We start from the raw sequence: 21,775 nt of genomic DNA, 5'->3' as shown, positions 1-21,775 counted from the left end.
TTATGAACACGGATGAGATTTAAAAAAAATATAAAAATAATCTTTGATTTTATTAAGCAGTATTCGCACGATCATACACGTGAAATGATAGCTGATCGCGTCGTGTAGAAGCGGCTCGCGGCAATAATAATTGGCTGTTTGCGTTTTTTATTATTAAAAAGTAAAAAACACTACAGTAATAAGTTATTACTGTAGTGTTTTTTTACTTCCCGTCCGCTAGAACAGGACAGCGATAGTTTGATGTTTTTTAGTTAGAGTTTGACATTAACGAAGAACTTCCCGTACTATTTTTGCTACAGTAAGGTGTACATTTCCGAGCATATTGGAGAAAAAGTATATAACTTTGCCCTTTAACATAAGTTTGCCCACCGCGTCACAGTTCAGTAAACTACTTTTAAGTTATTTCGCTTTTACTGAACTGCGACGTGGTGGGCAAAGTTATGTTAAAGGGTAAAATTTTATACTTTTACGGCACCAGCAAAGTACATGAAATCTCGTTTTGTTTGGGTTGAAAAAAAAGCGAAAAAATAAAATCATATAAATTTATCATCTACTTTCAAGTGACAGATACAAGTATGCTTAAAAACTCAATTATTATTTTGCAAAATGTGTTGATTTTGTAATTTATAATACCACATTTTTTATTGCCAACCTTATCAGCCAATATAACGTAACAATGTAACATGATACCATAAAATTAAACAATAATCAAACATTCCTCACAGATTCACTAACTCGAAAGTGTTCCTATAAAAACACCCTAAGGAATGAGACGGCAACAAACACAGCGCGCGTTAGAGCGGGACGGCGGTACCGGCGCGCGCAACGTGTCCACCACGAGGCGGCCATGTTTTTCCAACTCACGTTTTGAGGTTATGTCATACGGGGACGCTATAACTTATTTACGAAGTGCGTAGTGCGATTGATAATACGAATAGTGTGTGAAAGTGTTTAAAATTGGTGTTTTAGTGAGTAAAATTAAGTCACGGTTGGCATGGCAATTAGGGTTGAGTAAATAACAACATATAAAGTAATGGTTTTATCTGAGTATTGGTTCAGTATTAAGATACGAGGGCTTCAGCATTCATAAAATACTACGTACGAGTTATAGTTCGTTTTTTTAGGATTAGAAAGAACTTGCAAGAAGGTAAGCGATCTTGACATGTCTTTTAATTGAAAAACGCTTTAAAAATCAAAAACTATTACTTATGATAGCAGAAGAATATAAATGATCGTATTAAATTCATAATTGTTACATATTTGCCGTAATTTATTTGTTTACAAATGTGTTTTTCAATTAAAAGACACATCAAGATTGTTTACCTTATTTCTAATGCTAAAAAAAGCGAACTATAGAGTTAGTTAGAGTAGTATATACACAACGATTCTGATAGCACATGCAGTGAAAGTGTTATTCTAAACGTCAAACTTCTATTAATTTATCACTTATAAATAACACTTTGTACTACGTGTGCTATTTTTTACCAATATAGTATTAGCTCATTGGTTGGATATGGGCATAAAATCAGTCATTTTAGTATTTGTCATATAAACACAAGCGCTCTCACTTTAAAATCTTAACTTCGTCTTTCGTTTCTTCTTCATCTTCCTCGCGTTAACCCAGCATTTTTGGCAGGGCTCATGGGAGCCTGGGGTCCGCTTGACAACTAATCCCAAGTGTCTTCTTTTGCATAAGGTGCAGTGGCGCAATTTCAACTAATAGAAATATCTTTCATTTTTACATAAATAACTAGAGTCACACAACACATCTTTTTCGCTATCTGAACATAATTAATTATATGGCACTCTAGTTAATATGTAATGTAAAACATGAAAATTATCCGGCAGTCGGAATTGCCCCGCTACACCTTATGTAATATTATGTTGTGGCGTTAAATAATAGTTATTTACGATACAAGTGCGGAAAAGAGGAAATTCGAAACGAGTGGCGATAAATTAAAACACGACCGAATGGAGTGTTTTAAATCGACACGAGTTGCGAATTATCTATTCGCACGTGTATCGTACAACGTTTTACAGTACATATGGCCCTTTAAACTCGACATCGCACGAAAAGTGCTATTTTACGCACTAGTGCGGAAAAATAGGACCCTATGTACTGTAATAGTACATTGTGTATTAAGGGCGGGAAATAAGAAATTACGAACGAGTGTCAATTTTAAGCCCGACGCGAAGCGAGGGCTTAAAATGTTCACGAGTTCGGAATTTCTTTACCGCCCGTGGCACACACAATGTTTTTCATCACACTTGTAAGGAAAAAAAGGAGAATTAATAAAAACAAACTTCTGTATAAAACACTTTTCCGCCCTAGGGCGAAAATTTCAATTTCCCGCCCGCAAGCCCTACGTGTAAATAAGTGTTTTTCATCACACTTGCTCGGAAAAGATTTTTTCCGCCCTAGGGCGAAAATTTCAATTTCCCGCCCGCAAGCCCTACGTGTAAATACATCTTTTCCGAGCAAGTGTGATGAAATAGTACATTGTGTATTAAGGGCGGGAAATAAGAAATTACGAACGAGTGTCAATTTTAAGCCCGACGCGAAGCGAGGGCTTAAAATGTTCACGAGTTCGGAATTTCTTTACCGCCCGTGGCACACACAATGTTTTTCATCACACTTGTAAGGAAAAAAAGGAGAATTAATAAAAACAAACTTCTGTATAAAACACTTTTCCGCCCTAGGGCGAAAATTTCAATTTCCCGCCCGCAAGCCCTACGTGTAAATAAGTGTTTTTCATCACACTTGCTCGGAAAAGATTTTTTCCGCCCTAGGGCGAAAATTTCAATTTCCCGCCCGCAAGCCCTACGTGTAAATACATCTTTTCCGAGCAAGTGTGATGAAAATGTATTTTCTTTCTTTTCTAATGCGATGAAATATTCTCGTTTTCCAAGTGCAAGTGTAAGTGTATTTATCAGTGACGAGTGACGTGGTCGACCTTGGGTTTTTTATTATCGCGTAATCGCGATATTGTTTGATAGTTTTAAATTGAATTCCTTGTTGGCGAGATGTTTAAGTTTTTGTAGACTGTTTTTTAGTATAGAAATAATAACGAAGCGTTGGTGTCTTAGCGTTAAAGATCGGTTTTCCTAGGATAGCGGTGCCGTCATATAGCGGCCGTCTCCATACTAAATAATACGGCTACATATGGATGTCGTAATAGTATTTGTATGGAGACGGCCGCAATATGACGTCACCGCTATCCTAGGAAACCAGAGCATAAGAGCATGCAATCCGGTGGTCGCGGGTTCAAACCCCGGCTCGTACCAAAGAGTTTTTCGGAAGTTATGTATAATATCATTTGATATTTACCAGTCGCTTCTCGGTGAAGGAAAACATCGTGAGGAAACCGGACTAATCCCAATAAGGCTTAATTTCCCCTCTGGGTTGGAAGGTCAGATGGCAGTCGTTTTGGTAAAAACTAGTGCCTACGTCAATTCATGGGAATTAGTTGTATCCCAGGTTCCTAATATGAGCCGTGGCGAAATGCCGGGATAACGCGAGGAAGAAGAGTTTTAGTATAAATTAAATTCAAAAGGCACTTTATTTACAGTTAGGTACAGTCGCCATCAGATATATCGTAGCGGTGAAGGTGTTCATAATATCTGAACACGCACTCTAACGCCTTGACAATAGAGGCGTGTTCAGATATTTGTGAGCACCTTGGCTGCTCCGATATATCTGATGGCGACTGTACATAGCGGACTCCTTTTTTAAATAATTATGTATCGATCGATAGATTTAAATAAGCACGATTATTTAGCAGTTGCGCTAGTCACTTTGATTTGACGGGCTCTGTTTTTTGTGTATTAGATCTATAATGCAAATTTAATATTTACTCGCGGTTGGTACAGTCAACTGTAAAAATATGGGTGCACAAACCGTCTCAAAAATATGTCCCATAGCTCTTGTCAGCGAATTAAAAACTATGGGACATATTTTTGAATAAATTGGCTACACCCAGTGTTGCCAACTCGGATTTTGAAAAAATGCTAGACTAAAGTCTAGATTATAATGCCAAAGCTTTTTGAAATATGCTAAATTGTCACTTGAAATTAGACACTTAAAACACATACATTATTCAAATTTGCCGCCTTTTTCTACTGACAAGATCTGCTTGATCAACTTTAAAGGCTTGCTACACGGTCGCCGACGAGCCTTCTAACCGTCTGACCTTGGTCTGTCCTTGGACAGTTTTGGTCAAATTTTGTTGGTAACAACTGTCTACACGGTCCGGGACCGGCCAAGGCCACGCGGTTGGGGGGCTTGTCGGCGACCGTGTAGCAAGCCTTTTATATAGTCCGTCGACGTCCATTCGTCCACAAAAGTCAAAATTCAATTGAAAATATGAACCACATAAGGTGATGGCGCATATTGTTGCTGCCAAGTTTGGCTTACCGTTTGGTTTGCAAACTTGGCTTAGACTAAATTATGCTAAAAAATATGCCAGATGCTAAATGGAAAATTTAAAAAATTTTGGTGCCAAAGCGAGTAAAAATATGACGGATCTGGCATCATTTATGCCAAGTTGGCAACACTGGCTACACCCATAGTTTTACACTGTACTTGTATTACATATGCTCTAAAAATATGTGGATACCTAATTAATTCCAAGGCCGTAACGCAATGTGTTATATGGAATTGATGTATTTAATTGATTACGTACGGTTGCATTCTACAATAATTCGCGTATGTTCCTGACATTATTTTATTTTCATTGCTATTGAGATAAAGAAATTCTTGTTAATCGCGATTTGATACAGAGCCGTTGTGTCAGTTATAAATATGTACGGACAGCAGCAGAAGTTGCTAAGTGGGCGAGGTGTTCAAAATTACCTTTACACGCTCTTATTCTCTCAGTCAAGATATTTTTGGAAACCTGGCCCGCTTAGCAACTTCTGCTGCTGACTGTACCTACACAATTCGAAAGCTCATTTTATTCAAATCAATGCGTGATACCTGACGATGTCTCGTAGCAAAGCAATACTTTTTTTTTTTAACTAAGAAGATTTGAGAATTTTAGGTAAATATCTCCGCCGCGCTGACGGGGACGGCTCCTAAAATTAGTGCGATACGGACAACGAGGTTTCGTTCTCGACAACTGAACCAGTACGGTTACCATCAGTTTGTCACTGACATAAACGCCGTCGAGAACGTAATTTACTTTCTATACATCTCGCTCGCACTCGCATATTAGTGCAAACGGGACGTATCGAAAGTAAATTACGTTCTCGACGGCGTTTATGTCAGTGACAAACTGATGGTAACCGTACTGCTCACAAAATTTCACGAGAATCGGTTGTGAATTGCAACCCATAGAGGATAATATCCAGACATACGAAAACGGATTGCCCGAGTCAAAGCGGAGACCTTCGCTCGATCAAAAATGTCTCCTGGTATAGTACGTACATACCATGGTATAATAATATACTCCGCCTGGTACTCTCTTCCCGTCTTTTCGTGGTCACGTGACTGACACAAGCCTGCGTCATCATGCGACAGCGCTATATGATAATATGCGACAGCGCTATATAAAGTGGCAATGTTATTGTGACGTAGGCTTGTGTCACTCTGGGAAGAGAAGACCATGTTTTATTAGACTATGGTACATACATGCAATCACGGCTATTTCCCGGAGGGGTTAGTAGGCAGAGACCACGGATTTCCACTTGCTACGATCCTGACTAGGGTTGCCAACTTTTTTTTAGTGAAATATAGTATTTTACAAAATGACATATAAAATATATAGTACACTGAAAGAAAATATAGTACAGTCAAGGAGATGGTTTAAAATAAATGAAAAGTATGCGAAATATGGCGCGTGTCAGTAGGCGTGTGTAAAATCATGGGTTGGACTAAGGGCAAAGGGGTTGCAGCACTTAGAAAAAAAATCATGCGAGTGATGTTATTAGCACATCAATCACATCATCCATCGAAATTTGACTTGTCCCAACTTTCGGGTCAAATATCTTGGCCATTTTCGATTTTAGGGCAAAGTTTTTCCTACATAACATGCTTATTTTAGCGTTTTGATTGAATTTTTTCTACGATTCCTATACATTTTGCACTTTTGGTCAATTTTTTTCTTTTTTTTGCACCCCCTTTGCTTTAGGCCGACCCATTGTTCCTATTATAATCCTTATTACTTTGATCATTATCAGATTATCATTTTGGTCATTCATTTCACAAGTAGTTTGAAATATTATTTCAATTTATTTCGTTGATGCAAAGTTACAAACTTCTGAAACTTCACATCACAAGATGAAAAAACCGTTGACTGTTGGGTTGGCTGAGTGCTGTATATAAGGACGTGACAGTGACACTGATAGTGTCACTTTTGACATAACACTCTTGACAGTAACGCTACGTCTTACGTAGGCGAACAACGCGCGAACGCGGCGCGGCGCGGCGCGGCGAAAGCGGCCGCCGCCGCGCCGCGCCGCGCCGCGCCGCCTGACATTCGCGTGCAAATCGCGCCGCACCGCGTTCGCAACGAGATCGCTTACGTAGGACACTTCTATGGGCATCAAAGGATTGATTTCGCCGCGCCGCGCCGCGCCGCGTTCGCGCGTTGTTCGCCTACGTAAGACGTAGCGTTACATTGACATGTAGGTTCTCGTTAAAGCATGCAACACTCGCGCTTGTTCAGTTTAAGAACTTTGAGTTATGTTGTTATTTCATATTTATGAAAAAAAAAAGCACAGCGTAAGGACCCATCGAAATATAGTATTTTTGCGTACTATATAGTATCCTAAAAATATATAGTACGCAAGGCCGAAATATAGTACAATACTATATTATACACCGTGAAATTTTAGTGGTTGTTTTCCCGCGGCAGGGCGATTTGCTATCGGTAGTACTTTCGAATTATGATAGACAAACTTATAAATAAACTGTTTTCCAAAAAAAAATATTACAAAAAAATAACCTAAACTCGAACAAGCGAAAAACAATAGTAACACACTAAAACTGCAAGTCGACGACAGTTCCCGATATTGTAAACAGATAAACAAATAAACAAGCACATGTTAGAGTCTGTGCGGAAAGAGAAGAGTCGTGGCAGAAACGGGAACTAACATTTTAAATTTTATATGGCAATCAAACCTTTGACACCTGTCTTGTAAAAAGTAAACAAACTTCTGTCAATGTATATTTTTATTAACAAAAACCGCAAGTTTTATGTATAAAATATTTTCAAAACACGATAAAACTGTACATAAAACCACAAGGAAAATTATATTTAACATTGTTCGGTTTTGTCAGCGGGAAGAAAACGGCTAAAAGCCGACTATCGACTTACAAAAAGTCGCGGAACGTGTTTCCGCAATTCGCGGGTATTGATGTTGTAGGTATTTAATATTAAATAATTACCTATTTAATAAGCCCCCTAAGTAACTTGTCTCCGGTACATAATCGGTAAGTATATTCATTCAAAATATATTAATTTTCATAAATCTGCAGGTCATTGCATGATCATGGTCATGATCTTTAAAATAACTGACAAATGGTCTTGATACTTGCCATTTTATGCATATTTATATTTAATTTCTTTTTCAGTATTGTGTAAAAGTACCTACGGTATCTCGAATAAGAGACCGCTAAGCAGGTGATATGCAAGAATTCGTAATCTACGTGCCGGATTCAAGAACATCCAGTTCAGATGAAGATAGTTCTATGAGTGTCCCTGGTTGTTTTGAAGCTAGTTCAAACATAAGTGACATTGAATATTTTAATTCAGACTTCGATTACAAAGAATAAAACTTTTTCTAATAAAATATTTCTTTATTTGTAGGTTCTGTTAGTTACGAAATTATATTTCATATTTAGCAGTGACTTTTCGGCGAAGTAAAATATCGTGAGATGAGAGAACCGGACATACCCAATAAGGCCTACCTACTTATGCACTATTTTTATTCATATTCATATTTATTATTAATAATGTACACATACATTACAAATCAAGTTTACAATGGGTGAAATATATCCCAGATAAAATTACAGTTCTATTGCCCAATTTCTACCCGATCTACCCGGTTTTAATAACTGTTGGACTGCACAGATTAGGCAGTACATAAATGAGACTCGTATCTTGTTTGGTACTAAAATTACAGTTGTATTGGGCAGATTCTTAAATAGTTTTAGCAGTTTTGTCAATCGCAGTCACTTTTTAGTATCTGAGATATAAAAACAAGTGTGTTTTAAAAAGAAAACTAGTGCCTGCGCTAAATCAGAGGATTGAGTTGACGAGCCGACACCACCACCAGGCTCCGTTTAGTAAGCCGTGGTAAAAAACCGGAACAAAAGGGATTCAAGTATCATGACCTTTAGTGTCGTACTATAATCACGTGACCAGTGTTGTCAGCATAGCAAAAACCATAAAATAGCACTGGCGCGCCCTCAAATCCCACGACTCTTCTCTTTCCGCACAGACTCTACTTTTTTTAAACTGTGTAACAAGGCTAGAGTGCTTTACTGTTTGACAACTGAAATTAAAATTTACTTAGACTGTTCCTTCACGATTAACAGTTGAAATAAAACCTTTTTATTAGTTTGATCGTTGTGTCAACTTCGGTAAATCGAATAATTACATCCTCTTCGCTTATTAAACTAATGTGATAACAGATACTGTCAATGTCATCACTGCTATTTCTAGTAAAATGGATCGACATTACGAATATTCTAATTTAGAGTACGTCGCGATGGTGCAGCTGTACGCTAGGGCTAACTACGACTCCCACGCCGCCCGGCGACTTTACGCGGAACCGGACCATTTACAGTCGCTGCGTCTTCGGGGGATTTTAAACCCCCAAGTTCCACACGGACGAACAATTGTCGCCGCAACACAGCGGCTGCTTAACCACGGGCAGTTTCAAACGCCACCACATGCACAGGGCAGAGGTGATTGTGTATTGAACGTGGCGGATTGCAGTTCGAACAATTAATTGCGGTATCGGGAAGTTTAAGTGTTTGTTTAAGTTTTTGATCATTAAAAGCTTGATATTAACTTGTTATGTTTACTTTTAAGGATCTGCAAACTAACTGCACGTAAAATGTGTGAAGGAAAAATAGATGGAACTACTTTTCAGGTTATTTTGTTTCATTCACTCAAAAGAATTAGTTAGGTACTACTGCAGTGCTACTACTGGTGTTAGGTCACTTTCGAGTTTCGTTCGACACATTTATAAATCTGGCATTTCTTAACATTATTTAAAAAAAAGATTACACATCGACTGTATATCGATAGCAGAATCATTTCGTTGCGGGAAAACAACCACTAAAATTTCACGGTGTATAGTACGGTTGGCAACCCTAATCCTGACATACCTCTTTCGCTTCCTTCACTTTCATAACATTCCTCATACACCCAGTATAGTATCATTGCATAAATTAGAAATACGTAAGAATGCGCCTCAGTCTGACGACTTTACTATTTGAGATTTCGGCATGGTTACGCCATAGAGAAATAAATATACATAGAGTGCTCACTCCATACATTAGTTGTAGTACCGAAACTACTATTATTTTCGTAGTCGACATCTAGCATCGAGTAGCGGAATTATCAGTACTGCTATACTTGACATAGATGTTGCAACGACTCAAAACTCTATTTTCAACTCCTTCTGCTTTTAATATTAGTTGTATATTGTTGTTCAATACAATTTTCGTGAGTTGCGACACTAGAAAATTGTAGTATCGAGGAACTGATAATTCCGCTACGCGATGCTAGATGTCGACTGTGAAAATGATAGTCTTTTTGGTACCAAAACTGATGTATGGAATGAGTCTATTCTTACTATATTTCTCTATGGTTAAATCAGACGATCTTCTGGCATAAGTTGGGTTCTCGAGCGCGAGTCCATACTTGAAGTCGATGATGTATGGAGTCGCGCGCGAGAACGCAACTCGTGCTTGACCGTCAGGTGTGACATTATTTCGTGCAGGAAGGGCGACCGGTTCGATTATTAACCCGTCTCAAATATCAACTGGGCTCTTAATCTGACTGCGACATTTGTGGAACGGAATATTTACTTCATTGTAATGTAATAAAACAAAATCTATGCGGAACTTGCAAGGTTTATATCTACACCCGTAAATAATAGAAACGGGTCAAGTTTATTCGCTCAAGCAACGGAAACGGGTCTATTTACAATATATGGAGATTTCGCATAGACGGACGAGTAAGTGCTTTTATATGTAGAATATATAATTCCTATAATATGGATTCGAATAAGTTATATTATGGTTGTTAAATTTAATCATTGAGTTTATTTCTGGCCTCATTTTATCTATTGACTTGTAAAATGATTGCCTTTTATCAATAAAACGATCAGCGGAATCTGAATAACTCATTTTTTAGGCCTCCCTGTACAAGTGTACATCGAAACTATGTTTAGGTTCTCAAATCAAAAACTCAAGCAAGTGACATAACTATGATGCCAATCCAAATGTGACATTAGAACTTAAATCGAAATTGTATACTTAGTGCTAGTGAAAAAATTGAAACCATAAACATGAGGTCACAGTGAAAGTGAAAAGCACGAGTGACAGGTGTCACGTTAGCATGACAGCTGGCATATCGGCCAGACGCAAGAGCAGGAGTCGCAGGAGCTGGGCCAAGGTCGAGCAGTATGGACAGGTAACGATTTGTTGGTCTAAGAATCGTAGAGACTAGATGCCGCGCGAGGCAACTCGGCTTGTGCAGACGTGCCTCGCCTGAGACATCGCGGTGTATGCGTTTGCCTCGAGCGAGGCTCGTCAACACGGATCGAGATGCTTTGCGCGGCAATTTTCTCGCGAGGCGGCTCATTTTGGGGAAGGTTTTGATGTGTTAATCTTTCTTGAGTCATACTCTGCTAGTAATAATGTTACGGCCACATCTACGCGAGGCGGTCATATAGGTGGAAACGATGGAAACAAAAAGTCGGATCGCGCTGCTGCCGCCACCGGCCGAAGTCGTGGTCGGGCCGTATATGGCTATTATGTGGGCAAAATCTAAACATGGCGTCTTATAGTGTTTATCAAAATAAACTCGCATACGTTGTAGGCCCATTTTCCCACATATTTCCAGATTCTACCAACGTATATGTCTAAAGTACGTCATTGGTTGTCCACAGGCATCAGACTTCACGGATATCGGCGACTGGCCGACGCTAGGCGCGGCGGTGGCCGGCGCGGCGCGGTGCCACTCGACCCCCCCGCCCTCTGAGGCCGAGACGTCGCACCACAACGGCAACGCGGTGAGTACTCTCCTGGTGTCTGATTCAGCTTAAATTTGGAGTACTTTCTTAATTCCGATGGCAATGCAATACAATAACACTAACATAATTAATACTAACATGGAGCTGACTTGATGATATAGCCGGAAAGACAGAACGGAACTCCTCAATGGAAAACAAACACCGATTTTAGGGAAGTACAAAAGGAGGTGTGTGAACAAGTAAAATTGGCAGTAACTTGTTTAATAGACATAACAAAAGGATCGTTGTTTGATTAGGCGTGTCCGCACAGAACGAGCCGCCTCGTGAGGTAATTGCCTCGTGAAGCAGCTCGGTCGATAGTGTCGTGCCTCACCCGAGGCAATACGGCTGAAGCACGTCTCGCGCGGCAATTTCCTCGCGAGGCGGCTCTTTCTGTATGGACCCGCCTAATCACAAACAAACCCATCCCCACCACATGACGACCCTGCCAATAAAATTCACATTTATACTTGGATTTAGTTTGACAAAGCCAATTTGTTCCAGGACCAGGAGCGCAAACCTCTAGAAGAGCAACAAGCCAAGGTGGAGAAGGTGGAGCCCACGCAGAACCACCAGCAGAACCACGACAAACACCACGACAAGCACAACGACAAGTCTAAGGCCGCAGGTATGTTATAGACCGCGGGCCAGGAGCAAATATCCGCTGACAAAGTATCAAACGAGAGGCGATTACAAAAATTATTAATTTTTTTACATGTTTCGGTGGCTGCTATTCCTCAACCCACCAACGGGTCGGCAGCTGACGTCCATGAGTTAACCACTATACGAGTTATCACCCGGGAGGCGATTGGACACGTGGCTCGCGGTCCATTAGCGTACCTCTAAATTGAACTTTACATCGGATTTGTGCGCGTTCTAATATACGGACGGATCCTTATGAGAGACGGCGCACCTCTTGTGCCACAGCTCCAACATTTTAGCGGACGCACACGTGCACAATTATGCACACGCAGGCGGTGTGCTCTGACTCTAGTCCTGGATAGCTTTTGGAGTGACAAAGTGCGAGTCCGGTTAATACACGACCAAATAATGTACAGCCCAATAATAGGCGTCCACTTTTTTGGATGCGTATTATTGGGTTGTACACTACTGCCCTGTTCAAAGAGTGGCTTCGTATTATTGGCACGGACCGAGCTTGTTCACCCTGATAACGCTCAACCCAATAATACACGACCCAATAATACGAATCCATTTAGTGGACGCCGAATATTGGTCGCATATTATTGGCCCGTACCGATAATGTTCGACCCGGGATTGCTCAACCCAAGAATGTACAGCCCAATAATTGGCGTCCACTTTTCGCTCCACACCACAGACTATAAATATTTGACACATAGAGTGATATTCTAGGGATGGGGCGACGATTTTTAAGTTTACGATTCAGTAATGTTGCCATGCGCAAAAAATAAGCAGATAATGGTAAGGTTGTAGCTAACATATTATCGCACCGCACCGCGATCTTGGTGCGTCGCGCCCATAAGTAAGAGCGAGAAAGAGATATATTTTTCTTCAGCCCGCTCCAGACTATGCGCGTGAATCGCGGGCGAAGCCGCGAACGCGAGTGTGGAGTCGATTTCGCTGTCTGCGAACATCGACGCCACACTTGCGTTCGCGGCTTCGCGCCGCAATTCGCGCACGAGTGTGGAGGGGGCTTTCCAGACGGAAACAATTGTTCGATCCATGAAATGTATACTTGGTCAAGCAGATCTGGTCAGTAGAAAAAGGCGGCAAATTTGAAAAATTTAGGCGCGTAGGGATCTCTTCCCATAGAAAATTTGAATTTCTCGCCTTTTTTTATTGATATGATTTGCAAAACCAGCTATAATTAGAATAGAATGACAGAGAAAGGTGCCTGCAATTTGCACGCACCGCGACCCTTCGCACCGGTAAGTGAGGGCGAGAAAAATATATCTGTTTCTCGCTCTCATTCATGAGTGCGACGCACCAGGGTCGCGGTGCGGTGCGATAGTGTGTTAGCTACTTTAAATGAGTATAGTTTTCCTGATTCTTAGGCCCCGTTCGCACGACAGCTTTTTCAACGCGCGTTAAAAAAAGCGTTTGAATGACACAAATGGATAACCATTTATGTATTCACACGACAACGGTGACGCTTTTATTCAGTGTTGTTGGATTTTAGACTTTAAGCTTTGGTCGTTAAGTCGAATTTAGAGTGCGACCAGATTCAAGCGCTTTTTTAACGCGCGTTGAAAAAGCTGTCGTGCGAATGGGGGCTTACTGACTGTCAAATTGGTTTGACCAGAGATACATATGTTTGACGAACTATAATTAAGTCTTCGTCACACAGGCGCGTTTTACGGGTGGCGCGCGAGCGGGGCGTGAGCGTTTTATATGTAAAGTAGCTATAGGTGGTCAAGCAAATCTTGTCAGTAAAAAAAGGCGTGAAATTAAAATTTTCTATGGGACGATATCCCTTCGCGCCTACATTTTTCCAATTTGCCGCCTTTTTCTACTAACAAAGAAAAGAGATATACGTTTCTCGCTCTCACTTATGGGTGCGACACTCCAAGGTCACGGTGCGGTGCGATAGTCTGTTAAGCCCCCCATTCACACTCTACCTTGTAGTTCGCCTCGTAATCCGCCTCGTTGGGTAGGATCGTGTATGGGGGTTGCGGACTACGAGCCGTCCTACAAACTCAAGTAGGATGCCATAGTACTGGTGATGGACGGCAAAACAGAGGGCCTACCGCGAACCACGTTCGACGTGTTGCCCCTCCGTCGCGCGTGTAAATTCGTACGTAAGTGTGACAGGGCAGGGGTGCTGCCTAGCACGTCCAACATGGTTCGCGGTAGGCCCTTAGTACCGTGTGTAAGCTTTTCTTGCTCCGTAGTCCTGTGAGGCGGACTACAAAGTAGGATGGTGTGTGAGCTATATCTTACACCGTAGTCCTGCGAGGCGGACGACAAGGTAGGAGTGTGAATGAGGGGCTTTAGTTACGCGGCGCGCCCCGCTCACGCGCCGCCCGGAAAACGCGCCTGTGTGACGAAGCCTTTACAGAGAATTCTTATTAATAGTTTTTAACAGAAGTAGACCGTTGGATCTGACCTAAGTTTCTGAGTTACACACTCTCTTTTTGTATTATTTAACGAAGACTTCCTTATTCCTTCGGGACTGATCGAATCGGTCGATTTGATCAGTAATGAAATTGGCGTCAATCTCCAATTTTAGATTTATGGTGATATTAGAGCCCTCTTAATTGAATAAACGGGTATGTCCTTAAACCACGTCCAAGACCACCGGTGGACAGGCAGCAGCGTCCCTCAAATTCGGTGTACTCGACTGCGATCGCCAACCCGCCTGCCAAGCGTGGCGATTATGGCATTCACCCCCCAAAAAAGGGGGAGGCCTATGTTCAGCAGTGGACGTCTTATGGCTGAGATGACGATGATGATGATGAAATTGAATAAATGCCCCAGAACGAAAATACTAACCTCACAAATTGGTATTCTTGCGTCCGCACCTCATTTTATCGGTAATATCGGTCATTATCGGTCATTATCGGTGGTTGAATTCGGTGAGCCAAATTGGTATTTGCGTCCGCACCTCCTGATTCGATCGGGCAATTGAATCAGATTGGCGAAAAATTGACTAATCTGGATATGCCTTTAATTGACAAGAGTTTAAAGGATATCATACAAATACGACGGAATTAAAATAAAAGGTAACTTGCTTATACTGTTGTGTATTGCTATTGAATATAGTTCGTTTTTTTTAGCATTAGAAAGAACTCCACAGAAGCAAGCGTGCAGTCTTTATCGGGCTCTTTAATTGTTAATAATTATTGAATTATCTAATGTAGCATGGTCAATACATATAATTTACTTCAAATTATTACCGCTGAAAGTGCCGGATTTGGAACCAGAAGCTTACTTCTGCGAAGTTCTTTCTAATGCTAAAAAAACGGACTATAGCTTGGATTGCTCATGATAAAATTAATCTTGATTGAATTTCTTTCAGATCAAAAATCAAGCCTCAACATCGCAATCCCTCAACTCAAAAAAAAGATTCCGATTGTTGACGCCAGAGATATAATTATTTCCAAAAAGCGTGCACAAATAACAGATGCACGTGAAATATTAGCTGAACTAGCTCACAGATTAATAATATGTGTCTACAGATTAGTATAGCCGCCCGTCATACTTTTTTTTTCTATTTATTTTTAGAGCTTGTCACTGAGGTAAACATGTCGCTCCATAAAAAACTACAAATTTATACATTCTTACAACTAACTTATTCTATATACTAAAGCCTTTAGTACAAGCTGCAATAGCATCCGACGAAGGAGCAGCCAGGACACTATTGCAGCCCCCAACATAGCATTATGGCTTACGCCCGTCATACTGGGTCATACTGAACAACTTTTTCTATCGGACCAACCCCGAAATCCCAAAAAAAAATATTGGCCTTCCCATAGAAAACGTCGACATCCACTCGATCAAAATGTATGAAACGGCCAAAAAAGCTTAAGTGATTACGAAGTTGGTCCCATTATAAATGTCATAACTGAAAAATTTTAATTTGATTAGCCTAGTAGCCAATCAGGTAGCGGTGATTGCTAAAGGGGCTTATACATAGAACACGGACCTAATGTAAAGCGCCCTCCAGACTATGCGCGTGAATCGCGGGCGAAGCCGCGAACGCGAGTGTGGAGTCTAGTTCGCTGATATGCGAAATCGACTCCAGACTCGGCTTCGCGCCGCGATTCGCGCACGAGTGTGGAGCGGGCTTAACGATGCATTTTTACAAATCGGTCGTTACAGCCGGTCGCAACGACGGACTCTAAGCCCCCATTCGCACGAGAGCTTTTTCAACGCGCGTTAAAAAGCGCTTGAATCTGTCCGCACTCTAAATTCGATTTAATGACCAAGGCTTAGGTAAGTCGAAAATCTAACAACGCGTGATAAATTATTTAGCGCCACCGCTGTCGTGTGAATAAATACACATGTATCTATTGGTGTCATTCAAACGCTTTTTTAACGCGCGTTGTAAAAGCGTCGTGGGAATGGGGGCTAAAGGCGTATCCTGACCAGATCCTGACTAGTAAATTTTTCGCCAATCTGATTAAATTGCCCAATCGAATCAGGAGGTGCGGATGCAAACACCAACTTGGTTCGCCGAATTCAACCGCCGATATTGACCGATATTACCGATAAAATGAGGTGCGGATGGTTGAATACCAATTTGTGAGGACTGACGCCACACTGTGGGCTGAAATTAGGCTGTCATTGACATAGAAACCGAAGTTATTTTTATGTTTTCTTGATTGAAATCGGTTTTGCTAGGCATTGTTATAGTAACCTATGAATTTTAGACGATTAGGTATGAAAGTTGTGGAATGAGAGTTACGAATTAAAAAAAAAATCGGGGTGCACTCCTGGGGGCCGATTTTTTAAATTCGATTACTCGATTTCGTGTATTAAATTTCGTTCAATAATATCTCTACTACTAGGCATTTAAATTCTACTAATAGAATTGAAAACGAGTGGTCAATACCACTCGATTCCCAATTTCTATCGCTAGTATTTCAAAAATTAGCATTTCGCCGTTTTCCGAACGATCGAACGATCGAATTTCAAAAATCGGCCCCCTGGAGTGCCGACAGAAGTGAAAACTCAATGACTAGTCCAAAATGTCTGCAGCACTACCTATGTATAATTGACCCATCCTCCTTACTATTGAAAAACTTTAGTTCCGAAATTGCTGGCTAGTGAGCTTAAATTTGTAGCGTTAATTGTTTAAAATTCGAATAGAAATTGTAAAGTTACCTTGCAGACCTCGCATCTAAATATATTTGGTCATGATATTCTGAGTTTTCACTTTTATTAGCGATTTTATCAAGATGCAGCTTTATTGAATTATATTTGAATAAAGTTAGAATGTAACTGAGATTCTCGTATTTCAGCCCGTACAAGATTAGAACATTGAGCTTTATTGCTTAAATAATATAAAAGTTCCAGTTTTAAATAATTCACCTGATTATGATACGTGATTCACGTGATTATGACCTGGTTATGACTAAAGTTCTTTGGTGAATAACATTGTGCGTGACACATGACGTCAGCCGTCGTCGTCGTCGTTACGCGTTATGTGTTACGCTGTATCGAGTTTATCATTTTTTCCCCACCTCAAAAAGTGCTCAGCGCCGCTAAAGAAGTTTTCACTTCAAAAAAATGTATGGAGCAGGAACAAAAAATCATTATTACTTAGTCAAGAAACAAAACAAACCGTAATATCTTCGCAGGTGGTTATACTACGAATTATTTGTGATTTTTTGGCATACTACATATTATTATATCCGTCACGGGTGCGGCTTTTTTTAAAATCATTAATTGTTTCTATGGGAAAAGCACAAAAACCAAAGTCAACATAATATATATTAAGATTTTTTTTGACTGAAATGGGTCTTGCCCAGTATGTTTATGCTAAGTTGTAAGTTTCAGACGATTTGAGTCGAAAATACTAGTTATGATTTTATTTCAAACAAAATGTATTTAGCCGGTACAAAAAATCAAAATATCTCACAACAGTTGACTTTGGTTTTCGTGCTTTTTCCATAGAAACAATTAATGTTTTTTTTTTAAAAAGCTGCACCCGTGACGGATATATGTAATATGCCAAAAAATCACAAATAATTCGTAGTATAACCATCTGCGAGAATATTACGGTTTGTTTTGCGGTTCTTGAGTAGGTACTTAATAATGATTTCTTGTTTCTGCACCATACATTTTTTTGAAAAAAATTCGTAACTCGACAATTTTCATTCCAAAGCGTGTAAAATTCATAGAGTCGGACCAAAAAAAGTCTGCAGCGGATTTGATAGCCCACGCAGTGCAAGTGTCATTTAAACGTCATAATTTCATAGAAGTTTGACGTTTAAAATAACACTTTCACTGCGTGGGCTATCAAATCCGCTGCAGACTTGTATAGTACGATAGCTGCCTTTTAGGACAGTAAAAAAAAAAGTGGTCGGCCAAATCCTGTGTTGGCAGGTTAATGTGTCCGACCAATTTTGTGGTACCACGTAAGAGCTACAATTTACCTCATCGAAAAATAGAATGAAACAAACGGATTATAATAGCTCAAATAAGCCTGTTGACTTATGGCTTAGTCGGCCTCACCTAACGCTACGTCTTACGTAGGCGAACAACGCGCGAACGCGGCGCGGCGCGGCGCGGCGAAAGCGGCCGCCGCCGCGCCGCGCCGCGCCGCGCCGCCTGACATTCGCGTGCAAATCGCGCCGCACCGCGTTCGCAACGAGATCGCTTACGTAGGACACTTCTATGGGCATCAAAGGATTGATTTCGCCGCGCCGCGCCGCGCCGCGTTCGCGCGTTGTTCGCCTACGTAAGACGTAGCGTTAGCCGGGCAGTTTTTGCAGTCCGACCACATTTATAAAGAATAATAATTTCTTTATTGAAAATATGGTTTCTTCGCAGCTTGAACTTAACTTAATAATGCTAACTGAAAAAAGTCATAAGTAAATGAGCCCATGGAGGTCTTAGAGGGCTTTAAAAAAAAAGAAAACATTCAGTTCAAATTTTATTCATAAATCTATCTACTTAATATCTAAATAACGTTTTCTAACTACCGACGTGGTTTCAGAGTAACACTTACTTTTCCACTACAGATAGAATGAGGAGGCATAACTGACATTTTATCACGCCAGGTGGCGCCTCCATAGTGGAGTTGCTGTCACTGTCAAATCACATACATTGTTTCCAATAAATTGTAAACATTCTCCTTTTTTAACCGACTTCCAAATCCCAAAGGAAGAGGTTATCAATGCGGTTGTATGTTTTTTTTTTCTCCACAATACTGCAATAGTGTGCGACAAATTGTGGAAATATACCTATAGGATCTCCCTTTTTTCCCAAGGACCCGATATGCATAAATCGGTGAGAAGAAGCTTTGAGTACCAAAAACTAAGGCAAATGACAAAGACCGTTTGTGTAGGCTGCAATTTAAGGAAGATAAATATTTTGGAAAGAGTAAATACACAGGTAAGCTAAGTTTTAACGAAGTAGTACATAATTTAGGGCATAATGGCTTGGCTACACATGCTGTATTCCATACGCATCATGACTTTGTGTACCTATCTGATGGGCGGGCGTATATGAAACGCCTTCTTGTACATGCAGGTGATCTAGGTATACACCAAAGCTTAGTTTTCAATCGAACACTTGTAATATAACAGGAAAAACTGCACGTGAGCCTTCCAAAATTTTAATAAATGGTAAAATACACAAGATAACCTCACATATATTAAGTGATTATCTTTGTATCAAATCAGCCTTTTTTCCATCAACTGTAGCATTTCTCCTTCGAAGCTCGGTTAGTAGAAAAAAAATTCCCACCTTTTACCAGTGGTAACTACTGGGAATAAAAATTCCCAGTAGGTACCACCAAACCGAGTTGGTGGTAACTACTAGGATTTTTTTTTCTCAGTAGTTACCAGTGGTAAAAGGTGGGAACTAGTGGAAATAACCCTTTTATTGTTAATAATTACTGTTAATCATAATCATCTTGTTATTTCTTCGACTCGCAAAGGCGTTATGTACCCTTCAAACCATTTTATCTTATACATTTCATCTCTTAATGTCCAGTCACAATGTGTGGCATCAAATTTGATGCAAGTGGATTCTGCCGCACACCGCCACATTGAATTTGTGAAAGCCATCCGTAACAAGCCATACGTCAACAGGTTTATTTTAGCTATTATAATCCGTTTGTTTCATTCTATTTTTCGATGAGGTAAATTGTAGCTCTCACGTGGTACCACAAAATTGGTCGGACACAGGAACCTGCCAACACAGGATTTGGCCGACCACTTTTTTTTTACTGTCCTCAAAGGCAGCTATAGTACCATACAAGTTTCATACGATTTTTCGATAAAAAATTTTTGATGATTTTTTTATAATTTTGGTCGGACTGCAAAAACTGCCAGGTTAAGGTGAGGCCGACCAAGACATACGTTAACAGGCTTATTTTAGCTATTATAATCCGTTTGTTTCATTCTATTTTTCGATGAGGTAAATTGTAGCTCTCACGTGGTACCACAAAATTGGTCGGACACAGGAACCTGCCAACACAGGATTTGGCCGACCACTTTTTTTTTCCTGTCCTTTTGAGGCAGCTATCGTACCATACAAGTTTCATACGATTATTCGATAAAAATTTTTGATGATTTTTTAATAAATTTGGTCGGACTGCAAAAACTGCCAGGTTAAGGTGAGGCCGACCAAGACATACGTTAACAGGCTTATTTTAGCTATTATAATCCGTTTGTTTCATTCTATTTTTCGATGAGGTAAATTGTAGCTCTCACGTGGTACCACAAAATTGGTCGGACACAGGAACCTGCCAACACAGGATTTGGCCGACCACTTTTTTTTTACTGTCCTCAAAGGCAGCTATCGTACCATACAAGTTTCATACGATTTTTCGATAAAAAATTTTTGATGATTTTTTAATAAATTTGGTCGGACTGCAAAAACTGCCAGGTTAAGGTGAGGCCGACCAAGACATACGTCAACAGGCTTATTTTAGCTATTATAATCCGTTTGTTTCATTCTATTTTTCGATGAGGTAAATTGTAGCTCTCACGTGACCCAATAAATCTGGTCGGACTGCAAAAACTGCCAGGCTAAGGTGAGGCCGACCACTTTTTTTTTACTGTCCTCAAGGTCAGGTATCCTACCATACAAGTTTCATTCTATTTTTCGATGAGGTTTTTTTTGATGAATTTTTGTCCAACGTTTTTGCCATTTGTACAAAATCTGCCAGGTTAAGCCTAGGCCGACCAAGTGCGTTGGAAGCTACTAAATGTCAGGTACCTCTACAGGGTAGGTATATTCTATTTTTTGATGAGGTTTGTTTCATGCAGCCGGCCACCGGACTATTATTAAACGTCAAAACTTCTATGAAATTATGACGTATAAATAACATTTGCACTAGTTGCACTGCACTGCTTATAATGCTATCAAAATCATTGCAGAATTTTCTTGGTCTAACTCTATTCATTCACCAGTCAAGCTAACATGTAGATACAGGGTCAACCAAAACAGCCAAAAACGCGAGCGCAGCGAGCCCCAAATTTTTTGTTGACAATATCGCAAGGCTGGGTATCGATCTTCACCTGGGCCTAAAAGTCTGAAGTGCCCCCGTGAGGGGAACTTTCATGTGGAGTCAAAGCCGTGCTTCAGGCTTCAGGATAAGTAGTTGAGCACAGACTCCAACCTTCGGTCGGACACTAGTTTTGTGTGAGGAGAGAGATTAAACAACGATGCTGGCGGAACCGACGCTTCTATGACGTTACAAATACAAACCCGTAACGGTTCTTGCGGCCCTCAATTTACCGGATTTTTCTTTGATTTACCGGTATTATTGATTGACATTTCGGGCTTTTACCGATCAGCATCGGTAAAACTTGGGGTTTTCCGGTAAATCCTAGGTTTTACCGTACTTCGGGCTTATGTACAATTA

At 40.4% G+C, this 21,775-nt stretch overlaps 1 protein-coding gene across 1 annotated transcript in view; it reads left to right on the top strand.

Annotated features, from left to right (window-relative positions):
- Nucleotides 1–21,775, top strand: part of LOC134677469 (la-related protein 1) — a 175,157-nt gene that overhangs the window by 81,366 nt on the left and 72,016 nt on the right. The window contains exons 4-5 of the mRNA XM_063535951.1: nt 11,131–11,253; nt 11,758–11,881. Coding sequence (XP_063392021.1) covers nt 11,131–11,253; nt 11,758–11,881 — 247 coding nt within the window. The remainder of the gene's footprint in view (nt 1–11,130; nt 11,254–11,757; nt 11,882–21,775) is intronic.

Source organism: Cydia fagiglandana, chromosome 26 (genome assembly GCF_963556715.1).
Source record: "Cydia fagiglandana chromosome 26, ilCydFagi1.1, whole genome shotgun sequence".
NCBI classification, from domain to species: Eukaryota; Metazoa; Arthropoda; class Insecta; order Lepidoptera; family Tortricidae; genus Cydia; species Cydia fagiglandana.
This window is presented reverse-complemented; position numbering and strand designations above follow the sequence as displayed.